Source organism: Crocodylus porosus, unplaced genomic scaffold, assembly GCF_001723895.1.
Source record: "Crocodylus porosus isolate Cpor-Errol unplaced genomic scaffold, CroPor_comp1, whole genome shotgun sequence".
NCBI classification, from domain to species: Eukaryota; Metazoa; Chordata; order Crocodylia; family Crocodylidae; genus Crocodylus; species Crocodylus porosus.
The window spans coordinates 63,973,668-63,988,212 of NW_017728907.1; the positions used below are offsets into that span (position 1 = coordinate 63,973,668).

Below are 14,545 nucleotides of genomic sequence, written 5' to 3' on the forward strand. Positions count from 1 at the left end.
ACATATAAAATACCATGTCTTTGTTTTGTGTACCCGTAACATCGTTTCCTTACGTAAAACACTTTAATACATAGCTGAGATGCACGAAGTATAAAGCATTTGTTACCGTTAATGTTTAGGTATTTTTCATATTATCTTGTCAAACATGTTGTTGTGAATTTGTATAATGACACTTCTGCTGTACTGTACTTAATTTGTTTCAAGGTATTACTTTTAAAATCAGTGAAGACAATTATTTAAAGCAATCTGCTTTATGAAGGTGGACTGAAATATTGCATTTAAAAGTAGTCTTATTGAACTTAGGTTATGCATCTGCTAGCCTGTAAATCATACAGCCTGGCACAGTATAACAGACCTTTGAAACTTACTAAGAAACAGAGAACTATGATAATATAGTTTAAGCTTCATTTAAAAAGATGCAGTGGAAACAGATCATCATGGTGCCATGTACTCCAAAACATGCAAGGTTTTCTGAACTTCTTTTCCTTGAAGACAAGATGCAGCTAAAATAGCAACACTTTTTCTTGGGGTTTTTTCCATCCTTACGTAATCTAGATTTTGGGCAAGTCTTTATTCTACTAATGATTTCAACCCCTTCCTCCAACTGTTTGTTTCAAAAAGCATGTCAGTTCATATTTTACACCTTTTAGACCTATTTTCCTTACAGTCAACTTTGATTTGCTCAACACATACTGATATTTACACTTCAAAATACTTGGAGCATTTCTGGAATCAAAACATTTAAAATGGATAATGTATATAATCAGTGACTGGAAGCCTTCACTTTTCTGTAGCTACAGTACAGAAAAACAGTGTTTTGACTATTAGTGTATGCCTTGAAGAAAGATTTTTTACATATTTTAAATACAAAACACTCACTGTTTACTTGACTCACAGGCTTTTATTTACATTGTCTACAGATAATTCTTTTCGTGAAATGAACTAGTACATTTCATCTAAGCCAAATGAAACCATAATTTTCTTCAGTTGCCTGTTGCCTATCATTTGCTAAATTTAAAAACTTTCATCTGTTAAGTACAGCAACATTTTAATACAGAGCACGAGAATAAACCAAAAAGGTCACACGTAGCATCTACTAGATGTGATTTTTACAATTCAGTAGGTGGACTTTTAAGAAGTCAGAGGCACAGATACAAGAGTAACTTGTTCTTGTGCAATCTACACTACATTTAGCAAGGAAATTAGAAAAAAAAAAGCAATAAAGTTGCAGGGTGATTTTTTCCTGCAAAAGGATTATCAAAATATTTCTACATCAAAAACATTTCGCTCCTCCATCAGTCCCCCAAAAGCCTGTTAAAACAAACAACCCCCCAACAAAAGGAAAAACATGGATATTTTGCTCCGTTTGTCCTTGTGCAGTTCATTTTTACAAAACCAAATATCAAAGATTGAACATTTCAAATAACACAACTATTCAAATAATTGCAGATATATTGCTTTTTTGGTAAGAACATGTTATTGTCTCTCAATATACTTACCTTGTGATGGCACCGAAGATACTGTCAACACAAAACTTTCTTAACCAAACGGAGCTCAAGAGTGACCAGGTTTTAATGCAATATTGCTAGTAAAACAAAATCTGGAAAGCACTTTAAGCCATAAAGTGTATACAAGTTTAGGGGGAGAAGAACAATGTCTTCTTAGAAGAACACACTTATATCTCAGAATTGTATATGCAGTTTACTTACTATACACAAAATTTAGACAGCTCAAAAATTAGCTCTTTTTGGCCCAGATTCATCTCTGATTGCTGGCTTAGAGGCATCATTCTATAATTGCAAGAAGTCTATTTCATAACCCCCTACCTTTCAAAGTAGCTTTTATCACTGTATGCCCATACAAGTCTGCCCCCTTTCTAAGAGGGAATGACAGCCTTCACACACAGGAAAGTTGTGCACCTAATACCTATTACAGTAAGATAAGGCATTAGCTAAGAGAAAGGAGCAAAGAGCCTACATATTTCCAGATTTTCTGACAGCTTTGAGACTTCAGCTATGGAGAAAAGAGTGCATAAAAAACCTTCAAGTTGGGGGAAAGAAACCTTATTCACCCGATGTAATATCCGGGATAAAGCTGCGTGTAAAGAAGCATCAAAATCCTCAGCCCTACATACAGGTGAAAAAAAATGGCACCAATCATTAAATAAACACTAAAAGAAAACCAGCTAAGAACTCCCCTCCTACTTGCTTGGGAGGATACTTCTAACTAGAGCTGCACTAACTTTCCATGGTCCCAAGAGGGGTGCATCATTCAATTAGGAGCATATTGCCATGTACAATATGTTCAAATAAATAAATTATCTTCCACATTCTGAAATACTCCTTCCCATTTGTGGCAGGTAGGATTGTTTTTGGGAGAATAAACCCACACACAACAAAGTAACTTGCCTCCATTACGGTTCAGGAAGCTACAAGAAATTTAACTGGACCCCTGAACACTAGAAGAAAAAAAAAGTCACACAGATATTCTTAAAATAAACAAAGAAATGATAACTGGAATAATGAAACTGCATATTCACTTTGGGGGTTTATGGCTTAAAATGCTCTCCCTCTTTTGTACTGGTTTCATGAATGAACAAAGCTGCAGTTTCCCAGAAAGCAAGGACAGACATGCACCTCTACTAGCAGATTTAGCACTTCTGACCAAATAAGACACCAACTTCTTAAAAATATGCCTCATGCACTGGACTGGAATTTTGTTTTAAATGTGAACTTTAATATGCTATTTCTTTTTAGAACTTGTACGGGAACCAGAGTGGGAAGATCCAGATGATGACCCGCGGCGTCTGAAAGATACAAATGGAGAAAGCATGCAAACAAGTAAGTTTGAATTAATTTCATCATTCAGACCCACAATACTTTATTCTACAATAATTGGAAGACAAATTTGATAGGGGCAGCATGAAAAACTGAACAAATAACCTGACACCTTTCTAGACTCACTGAAGTTTAATACTAAAAATGTAGCAAATTTAATGCAGAAAATATAATTCAATCCCTTAATGCAACAGTATTCACTTATAAAGTGAGCAATCAATGTATTACCCATTAAGACTTTCAAACACTGAAACACTTTCAAATACCCAGTCCTTTCCTACAGGATATGCTCCTAACAGGAGGAGATTTTACCAGGAAAGACAGAAACAAAAGTTTAAAAAAAAAAAGAAAAGAAAAAGGGACATGGTAGAATGGGGGAAAATGAGAAATCTGTTTTGAAATTATGAAAAACCAACAGGTAAAATTCAACCCTTTCCCATTTCATCTCAATTCTTCAGAAATTGCATCACATTTAAATACACCCATTCTTATTCTACATAAACCCAAACCTTTCGGGTGACCGTGATCTCGATCGTCTTTTTTTGCGATCACCAGACGACGAAGATCTAGAACGACTTCGCTTCCTGCCTCTCTCAGGAGAAGACGATGAACGAGAGCTTGAGTAAGATCTTTTTCTTGGGGTTGAAGACCCCCTGTAGGACCTGGAGCTGGATCTTTATTGATTAAGAAATAAATCGGATTTAATTCTTGTATAATATACAGAGAAAAACAAAACAACAAAAAAACCCAAAGAGTCTATAACAGAAATCAAATCCATGTAGTTCCTGCTGTAGCAGCTAACAAATATGGGTCTGACTATTTTGATACTTACTCCTCCTTAACTAATAACCAATAAGACCTTCTAATCTCAATGTACTTTTATTAGTTGTGCTTTTCAAAGTATGGGGCTGTAGACTAGCGGTTTGAGAGTCTTATTTCAGTTACTCAGAATTAAGATTTTGTTAAATAAAAGATATGATGGGAGACGGACTATAAGAGGAGGACCTTACTCTTGCTAAATACTTCAGTTTACAGAATGAAAAAGATTAGGGAAAAACAAATCAAGTGCAAGCAATTTAGAAACCTGTTTCACTTTACCATTTTATATATTACATTATGAATCAAGGCTATTCCAAAAATAAAGTGACTAAAATTGCTAGAGTTTGAAAGCCTGAAAAATACTTGTGTCTACCCACCAAAATTTGCCTGTTTGATTTTAACTGAGCAGAAATGTTGATAAAATGGCATGCGTGACACTTTGCTATCCAGGTATTGACAAAAACAAAAAAGTTCCTCCCCGCAAACATACACACAACACACACACTTGTGGATTTAAAAAAAAGGCTGTCAGACATGGTGATAAAAATGTAATTTAGAACTTCCTGGCTGCAAGCCTAATGTTAAATCCACCACACCAACAGGACTTGGTGCATACTCTTCTGCAGAAATGTTTTCAGTTTTCAGTGTATATAGAAGTGTTTCCCACATTTCAAGCAGTTGAATGTACCAGGAAGTATTAATTCCAGTTTTTGAACAAATTTTAAACAACTGCTACAACCTAAACATTATACTACTACCACAGTGAACATGTCATCAAATATTGTCAAACATTTAGTTTTCTGTTTCTACTTATCTTTATACTACCTGTTCAAATGTTGAGCTCTGAATTTCAGCCTAGCGTCATCTGGGCAAATGCAGCCAATACAGATGGTAGCACAGAACTACCAAGCGGACTAACCAGAACTGAAAGACCATTTCGCAGAGGCTTTATGCACTTCTCCCATTTTCCATTCAAGAAAAAAGAGAATTCCTGGTGATCCTCCATGCTACAGGAGGATCACGTTAGCAAAAGTTTGTGCCATGCAATGACTGCATGCTAGGCTTCCCTCCCTGTTCCAAATTTCCCTTTCTGCAATCAAACCCAACTTATTTCAGAGCACATGGATACTCCACTTTCATGGAAAAGGGATGAATTTGCCACCTACTGCAAAATAATTCTGCCTACAAGGAAGCCTCAGTGAAGAAGAATCACAAAGAATACCAACTGATGTTGCCTCCTATGCATGGTTCAGGACTTGCCATATATTAAAGAAAGGCTAACTCAGATTTCAGTGTGCCTATATGGACAATACTGGGCCAAATCTGCTTGCCTGAAGCACATGAATTGCTTCACTGACTTCAGTGAGGCAATTCACCTAAGAAGTTGAGCAGTAATTTCATATATCCTTCATGTTTGCAAATGCAATTTCAACAGTTTTGTCTAACAGGAGTTTAGCAATATTACCATGAAACCCTAAAATAAAAAGAGTAGAGTGTATTACTCTTTTTTTGCATTTAGTAGCCAAAGAGGAAACAGTAAATAGAAGTGCAAGAATTATTTTAAGCATAAACAGTCAGATTTAACTTGCTTCAAAGTACTGCAGAACTGAGTTATCAACTTGCATATCTTTAGACCAGAGGAATCCTCATAGAGAGGCAAACTTGCATATTGAAGAATAATTGTTTATTTAATAGTGGTTACTTCTTGGACTTCTGACACTGGCAATATCCGACTTCCAGGGTGAAACTGAGTTAAAGGCTCTTCCAGTGTCAAAGTAATTTTCTAATGAAATAAACAAGCAGTTTCTTCTGTTGCCTTTTAATTTCTCTCTGCAAAGCAGAGAGAATGCTACCTCATTCACCTTGATTTCGACCCACGAGATCTAGAATGTTCTCTGGAACTGGAACGAGATCTTGATCTGGAACTGGAAGAGCTTCTTGAATGGGACCTGAAACAACATGGAAGATTTTTTTCCAGTACTTGAACACGCTTATAAAGCACGAAGACTGTTGTAAAATGACATTTAGAATAAAACTAGTTCTTAACGCTAGTTCATTTTTAAAGTTACATTAAGTTTCTTTCATTATGGAGAGCCAGCACTCTCTTACCTTATATTACAGCATATGGGCCAAGATGCATGAAAAAAGTTCTAGGTCCTTTGGTTTTTGCTAATGCATTATCTGGCTATCTTTTCAAACTTATTTTTAAATGCTGACTAATTTTTAAATCTATTTAAATACTAGGTTTAGACAGAATTTCATGGCATTATAAAGTGGCATAAGTTAAGGCTTTTATGCAAGTTAAAGCTTTTATCAGGTTTTCTATCAGAATACTATAAGTTTCTTAGAACTATTAAATTGTGAAGTAGAACTTACTTGGTAAAAATAAAACAATTGCACAACCATTATTTCATGAATTAAACTCCAAACCCTGAAATTTGTGCCTCACCAGGACACTGCAAGCTTGAAGTGTTGAAGTATATTAAACTAAGAGTTATAGGGCACTTCTACAGGTGACAGACCTCTACTCTGACAATTGCTAATTAGCATACATCAGAGCAGACTTGATTAATAGAGCAGCCTTTATTAATGCTCATTAGTACACTCCAGCAGCCTCTGCGTCCCATGTACTCAGGGTCCCCATGTCTCAAAATGGTGGCAGGGGCGCTTTGCATCGAACAAACTTTAGTTAAAGTGCTCCCGCTGCCATTTTGAAGTGTGGGATGCTGAATATATGTGATGCTGTGGGCGCCTTAATTACAGCAGATCTCAGAGCAGCATTAATTAAAGCGCAGCCCCCACTGCCACCCCACCCCAGAACATGTGTATAGACGCCCCTAGAACCTGATATATTTTCCTCTAAGTAGATTTAAAGGATTTATTTTCAAGTGTATTTGTGTGATAGAATTCTTTTGCTAAAATATAGGAATATATATAGGAAATCAGATATTACCTATAACCTAAATAGGTACAATATTTTCCAAACTGGTGTCTCTTTAAAATGCAAAACACAAGAGGCACATAACAATGATACCATGCTTGAAATAATGATTTTGAACAGAAGGCATGATGATTTTTTCAAACACCATTTGAAAAATTCATTCTGCACCTCTCAATGTTACTTTTACCTACATCCTCTTCATCACGCTACACAAACAGGAGTCTACAATTTTATTTCTGGCCAGAAAAATATGTATATTAAAAAAGAATCCTTTGAAGATCACTAAAATTCCTTCCACACCATAATGTATTTTCATTTTTATGAAATATAAATCTAAGGTGGTGCATATGGATTGAAGTATCTAACAAGGCTACAACCAAAGAGACTCCAGAAAATTCCAGATAAATTAAGCTTTTCCTCAGTGTTGAGGTTTGCAAATTAGTAAATGAGTTAATATTTTCATTTGATTTGAAGTTCAGTTTTTTTTTTACTACGGTAGACAAGAGATTTGTATTCTAGTATTGCCCACATATGCAGCATGCTGTCCAAACGTAGGACAACACAGGCCTTTTGTATGAGTTCACAGTATCTTGCTTTACCTTTGAGAAAACATATAATCAAAAAGCTATATATTTTTGAAAAAACTGCCAAGAGTTGATTATTTTAGTTATCTTGATTTGCTTAGCTCCTTGTAGGCATTATGGCAGATGTGAATAAAAGGTATTTGAAGGAAAGGAAAGGTCTACAGCATGAAAGGAGGTCTGAAAATGACTGAGAAAGAAGCAGACAAAACAGGAGACAGCTGTTAGCATAGCTAGTAAATATGAATTGGCCAAAAAATGTAAGGCAGCAAGCAGAGCAGTTAAGGTAGACAAGGAATATTGCAAATTGCCATGAAGAGGAGGAGAAACTTGAACTTTATGCAGTAGAACAGGGAAATTCAAAACATAAACTATGGCTTGCATATAAATAAGCAACAGAATGATTAAGAAGTGATGTCTTATGTCTATGAATTAATCTTGCTTTGTTAGTTCCAAGGCACTTAAAATAGATTAGCTCAGTGTAACTAAATAGTTCAATGATGTGCCCATAGCTGGCATATTTATTTACAATTTGACATATCCATATTCTTTATATGATAAGAGCTTTTATCTGGCCTCCTCCAAACCCATACATACCCACATTCAAATCTCAGCCAAGATCATCACCTGGACCTGCTGCTTTGACATTATTGCTCTCTTATTCCCTCCCTCAACTTCAATTGCCCACCAAATTAAGTTCAAGTTTCTTGTCTTTATGTTAAAGGCATTTTCCAACCCTGCCCTTCCATGTTTTGAATGCTTTACCTTCAGCTTTGCTGTTTAACAGCCCATTTACTGCAATTGCGAACCTCAGTACCCTGATAAAGCATGCGTTTCCTATACTCACCAATAAGCCAATAGGCCTTCAATTATCTGAGTAAACACATCACGTTTCATATTTCATAAACTTTGGTGACTTAGCTGTCTCATAAAAAATAATTCACTAAAATAAAGTGACAAACTTAAGGAAGTTCCCAGATTAGAACTGGTAAATAGAAGGCTGCTATAACATGCTATCTACCTGTGTAAACTGAACATGTAAAACAGTTATATTATTTTACTGAAACTGTAAGTCAATCAAGAATAAAAGATGTAAAAATAAAGAAGTTAGATACTGACATTTTGCCTGGCGTTACCCTTGACCTGTACCCGTTTACCTGGACCTAGACCTTGAGCTTGAATGGGAGGATGAGCGTGATGAAGATCGTGAATGGGAAGATCGAGACTTAGAACGACTGCGCCTGTTGGATTTCTTTTTTTTATTAGCATCTTCCTCCTCACTGGCATCAAGGTTGTATTTTGAGAGATCAGCATCATCTTCATCTTCATCCTACAAAATACAGAACCTTAATTTTGTTTGAAGATTTAGATGGAAGAAAATGTACACAAAATAGTTTTTGTATTTCAACCATTGTCTTCATTTGAAAGCATGATGTTCACTAGCTTTTATTCTACAGCAGTAACCACTAAATAAGCTAGTTCTTAAAAAACTCTTGTTAGGATAGCCAAAACCTTTAAGAACCGACTGCGCACTGTTGAAATGCAAATTACATATGGCCTTAAGAAAGATCCTCAAAAACTTACCCTTCATAATGGTAGCATTTGTTACTGAAGTCCAGTAATTGTCTTAAGAGAGTTTTAAAAACAGAAACAACGCTTTATATTTGGTAAATGCCTAGTAGGAGTTCCAGACTGGGCAGAAGGCTACTACACTGCAGAACTAGGGCCTAAATGTGCCAAAGACCTCCTCTTATTCTAAGACTCACCTTCTGAGGTGTCAAATTCACTCTGCCCCTTGGCCAGATCTTTACTGTGGGGCTTCTTGCAGGCTACATGTGTACGTGGTATAGGGGTCAGTGCAGCCTTCACTTGGCCATAAAAAAAGACATGATGCCAACTGGGCTCCATTCCCCCATTTTTGTGGCATGCCCTGCCCTGCCCTGTTCTAGGCCACATTACATAGCTCTGGAAGCTTTAAATTGACACCCTTATTCCAAGATGGGGCAGAGGCAGGCAAAGTCTGGCCCACGGGCCGCACTGGGCCTGTGGCGTACTCCATTTCCCAGCAACCCCTGCCTGCACCGCTGCAGCTGGTTTTCATGGGGACCTGAGGAGCAGCAGGTCAGTGACAGCACAGAGCCAGGGATTCAATGGAAACTGGCCCCAGCAGCACTGGCAGGGTGCACGGCTGGGATCTGGGGCTGGGATCCTGTGGCAGTAACAGCATGATCTGGAGCTGGGGCAAAGCTGCAATCTATCTCCACTGTCCTGCTGCTCCTAGGGTATCCATAGAAACTGGCTACAGTGACATGGGCAGCGGTGCTGGGAAACAGAATCTGCTGCTGGCTGGATCCACCATGTTGCCCACCCCCATTCCAAGACGTTCCACTGGCTTGCATAATCACTGTATAATACTAACTCCATGCATATGTCCTTGCAGGATAATGGCCTGAAGGAACAACTAACCATTATGGATTAAAAGGAAAATAATTGCAGTTTAGAACCTTTTTTTTTTTTTTTTTTGCAACTTTTTAGCAAAAATAAAGCTAGCATCATTTAACATTAATCTCATGCATGTTGTACTACATCATGTTTGCTTGATTTTTTTTTAAACCTCTGAAAACATATGAAACAGTACACTAAGAGATAGGGGCCTACCAAATTAGAGGTGGCAGCCAGCTGATTTCGTGGGCAAATCCCAGGGCTGGCCACCATTTCTGTGGGCTGAGCACAGTGGGGTCACCCCACACCTCTGATTGGCCAAGGGGTCCTGACAGTCCCAACCCTCCCTGCAGATTGCCACATGGCCTGAAACTGCAGCTGAATTACTCTGCTTAAGCATGGGGAAGCTATCAATCCACACACTGTGAGTGGATTAACTGGTTTCCCAGGCTTAATCAGGGTAATTAAGTCACAATTTCAGGTTATCCTCAAGCAGTGGGCTCTACGATTCTGGCAGGCTTACTTAAATAAAAAAAAACCCAAACAAACCCAAAAAACAAAATAACTTACCAGCAAGTAGAGAAAAGGGTAGGAAACCCTGAAGTCTTGGAATGTGATATTGGGGGGGAATTGTTCAGGGCTACTCACAGCAGGAGCTGTAGAGGCCGCAGGCAATACTGTGGTTCTGAGCCACCTGTGGCAGGCAGCTGGGAGGCTGCACCCTGCCCAGAGCCCTGGACCAGCTGCACGTGCACAAGCCAGGGCACGGCTGGCAGTGCAGGACTATAGTGCAGCCCCCTGACTGCCTGCCACAGCTGCCCTGGGACCATAGTGCAGCTGCCTGCAGCCTTCATGTCTCCTGTTGTGTGCAGCAGCCCGCCCCCCCGTTCTATGCTCCAAGACTGCAAGGCTTCCTGCCATTTTCTCTGCTTGCCAGCAAGATTTTTGTTTTTGTTCTGTCATTTGTGGTGAGGCCACTAAAATCATGGAGCCCGCCATTTTCACAGAGCCCATCTGATTTTGCATTTCCTGCAAAAAACATGGAACTGTGATTTGGTATGTACCTACTAAAAGATAACTGAAGAACATTTTAATGTACATTTTTTACATACTGTACTGATTACAGAGATTAAAACAACTATTTTGCTGCCACAGAAAAATTCAACGTGTTTTTTTTTTTTTTTTTTTTTTTAACTACAAAGGAATTATAAAGTCTAAGTGATAAGATTCCAACAGTAGCAATTCAAAGCAAAGCAGCAGACATCAGGCTGACTTGTCTTCAGTTAATCTTTTTTTAACTCCAAACTCTCTCAAAATGCACGTGTTTGGAGTGAATAATTTAGCAATTGCTTATATATTGTGCAACAAGACTGAGATAAGAACAGGAAAGAATAAGGCCTTCTACTCTCCTACTTACAAACTGCATTACAGTAACTACTTATGGCATGTTGATAGCAAAAGGAATTTTACCTCGTCTAATTTGTATTTGGAAAGATCCTCATCCTCATCTTCATCCTCTTCTGCTTCAGATTCTTTATCTTCTACTTCCTTCAGGATAGATGCAGGACCAACTGGTTTCCCTCTGTATTTTTTCTTTTTGCGACCAAACTGATCACAAAGAAAATTTATTTAATATGAACTTGGTTTTTGAAAACTTAGTTTCAACCATCCTGACAAAAGCAACACTTTAATAATAAATATCCTCCTAAAAGCTGACAGTTCATAAGACAAGTATGCTATATTTAAGGTTTTCCCAATCTTAACTTCAAATACAATCAAAATACACTGATGAAGGCAACTGGTACCATGAAACATTAGTTGAATGCACTGAATAAATGCTCAAATAATCTATCTCAGATGCAAAATGAAAAATGACATGTATATCTACGGACAGGCTTACACATTCACCAAAAATTTGGATGCGAGAAAGCCACATTTACAGATGAGCTTTGTAACTAGCTTCACTTGATTTGCAAAGCAATACTGAATATGTCTGTTTAAGGTGTGTAGGAAATCTGAAGCTTACTGTGAAAGCCGTTAAATAAATTATTTTTGGAGTTAACTGCCATCAGAGTAGAAAACAAAACAACAGCTCGCTCTATGAACTTGCTATTAATTCTAGGGTGCAAATCATTTAACAGGATGTGCAGCTTAGAAGACATGTACAACAAAGCTTCTTTGTAACCAGAGCCAGGGACGCCAAGTTAGTTTTACAAGCAAACTTCCCAGGCACATGCAAATATCATTATCTACATTCCTCTATTATATATAACCTTACCTCAGGGTGGCCAACTTATAGCATGTGTGCCATAAGTAGCATGGACAGCATCTGCGTAGCACATGGCAACACAGAGGCAGATAGGGCAGGGAGCAGAAAACAGTAGCAAATCAGGCAGGGAACACAGGGCAGGGAGCAGAAAGCACAGCAGCAGACTAGGCAGGGAACAGAAAGCAAAGCAGCCAATCAGGCAGCGAAAGGGGATTGGAGTGGCACTCAGAGGGAGTGTGGGCTAACTTGTAGCATGCAGGCTAAAAGGTTGGCCCCGCTGTCTTACCTCATCATATTCCCCATCCGATTCTTCACGTTCTATGTACTCAACATTCTCTCGTTCATTAAAACCTCCTCCATATCCTGCAAAAAGGTAGTAAGATAATTACAAGATAATGTCTTAGACTGTGTTAACTCAAAGTCTTTAGTAAATATTTATGCTTATGCTAAATATATTTAAGTCAACAGTAAAAGTTTCCTACTACACAAATCATAAAGAAATCTATATAAGGAACATAATGCAATTTCATTATTTCCATTCAAACTGTTTTCACTCCCCTCTGTCAAAAACAGTTCCTTACATCACAAGTTGCAAAAATGAAATAACTCTTGAAAGAGACAGCCCACTGCTGTTGTTTTGATGATTATAGCCCTACAGCCACCAATTACACAGAAGGGCGATGATGAAGCTATAAATGTATAACAAATCCCCACAGTGCAGAGTAACACCATGCTAAGTGCTGACTTCACAACCAGGCCATGAATCTCTGCCTCTCCTGGCTTAAGGCAGAAAGGAAATCTGCCCCACTATAACAATACTTCTGCCATCATAAACTCTAATCCATCAGGGGAATTTAATATTTTGTAGTAGCCACTTTAAGCTGCAGTGGTGTTAAAAACAACCCCAAGAAAGCTTGCAAGCGGCAGCTGCTGCTGCTCCATGTCTGGCTGCTCGTCACCCCCACCCCCACTTAGCAGCACACTGCTCGGTGGGGCTACAATGATGCAAACAGATTGAAAACCCCTGCCCTAACCTAATTTTGCTAAGCAAAGCTTGGCATAGGGCATAATCTAGCCCTAAAATATTACATTAGATGCATTATGCATTGCTTAACTCTATACCTATATAGTACATTTAAATGGAAGCAAATGGCAAGGGAAGGCCAGTGTCTTTTTAAGACTGGGCATTAGTTGAAATAATTGTGATTAAGCAGAAACACCATTGATTTTACCAGGTTACCTGGTAAAAATTCCATGTCCAAATTTTTTTTTTTTTTAAAAGCAAAGCCTTATGTCAATTCATAAAATAGAGTTGGAAGGGACCTCAAGTTTATTTATTCCAGCAACCATCCAAGACAGATATCCATCAACCTTTTTCCAAAAATCTCCACTGACGGAGATTTTACAACTTTCCCAAGAAACACGTTCTACTATTTTCTGAGTTAGGAAGTTCGCCCAAGATTTTATCTAAACCTGTTTTCCTGTCATTTAAACCATATACCTTGTTTTGTCCTTTTCATGGCAAGGAAGAAGTTGTTCTCTGTGTTCTTTATGGCAACTGTAGGAATATTTGAATACTGTCATATTGTTCTGCCTTAACTTGATAGGTTTACTTGGGATAAAAAGTTTTAACTCTGCTTCTCATATTTTGCATTGTAACCCCTTCATCATCTTTTCTGCTCACCTTAGAGTGACCTACCATATTCCTTTATTACTGGCAATATGAAAACATAGGGTTGCAAGAGGACTGCCTTAAGAGATCCCCTCATGAAGGCAGGATTTTCTCTGTCTATACCACTGCAGCCCTGTGTCAGTCTTACCAATACTTACAAATATCCAGTTACAGATTCTGTTCTCATTATGTCGCACAGACAATATTGCCTAACTTTTGTCAGTAAGTCTCAAAGCAAAGGGGACAAACTGCCACTAAATTGTATCTACCCAAATTTAGCTTCCCTATAAAAAAAAAAAATTCTCTTCCTTCCGTATCACTAGTGCCATTTGCCAAAAAAAAACGCTCCTGGAATCTTATCATGGGTATTTTGATATACCAAATGTCACTAGTGCAGCCAAATACTGGCCACAAAGAGAACAATGATTCAAGTGAAGAATTAACATAAGCAGGCATATTTTAAACAAAGATTCTCTTTATGTAAATAAGCTAAGTAAAAGTAAATGGACTAAGCTTTTTGTCCTACAACTGAATGATAAGCAATTAAAATGGGTTCTAAATTATCTTTTTCCACAACTAAGGAGCCCTTGCAGTACAAATCCCTCAGAAATTTTGCACATTGCTTATTGTTTCCATTGTTCTCTTATGCACTCAGAAACAGAGTGCTCTGAACTACTCATTTTAATTTTCAACTTAAATTTCTGCTACAATTTATTGTGGCTTATAAAGAATGTACGAAGTTACAAGCATTTTCAATGCTTACTAGGAAAAAAATGTGAATACAGTTTAGTATGCAGAACTATAAGTTTTGAGAGAAAGCGAAGAGGATAAATTGTACTTTTTGTTCTAAGGAATAAAAACTCACTGTTCTATCCTCTCTCAATACCCTAAACTTCCTAAATAACAGTACATATATTTTATTCACTAAGTTACCCAATCAGGTGCACTATACCACACACGCATATCTGGTGCCTCTTGAGTTGG

At 37.8% G+C, this 14,545-nt stretch overlaps 1 protein-coding gene across 1 annotated transcript in view; it reads right to left on the reverse strand.

The window, feature by feature from the left end:
* Positions 1-881: 881 nt before the first annotated feature.
* ZRANB2 (zinc finger RANBP2-type containing 2) overlaps positions 882-14,545 on the reverse strand; it is a 17,527-nt gene continuing 3,863 nt past the window's right edge. Inside the window, exons 4-9 of the mRNA XM_019531620.1 lie at positions 12,176-12,252; positions 11,091-11,228; positions 8,336-8,508; positions 5,519-5,605; positions 3,347-3,511; positions 882-2,806 (exon numbers count right to left, since the gene is read on the reverse strand). Coding sequence (XP_019387165.1) covers positions 2,743-2,806; positions 3,347-3,511; positions 5,519-5,605; positions 8,336-8,508; positions 11,091-11,228; positions 12,176-12,252 — 704 coding nt within the window. The 3' untranslated portion in view covers positions 882-2,742. The remainder of the gene's footprint in view (positions 2,807-3,346; positions 3,512-5,518; positions 5,606-8,335; positions 8,509-11,090; positions 11,229-12,175; positions 12,253-14,545) is intronic.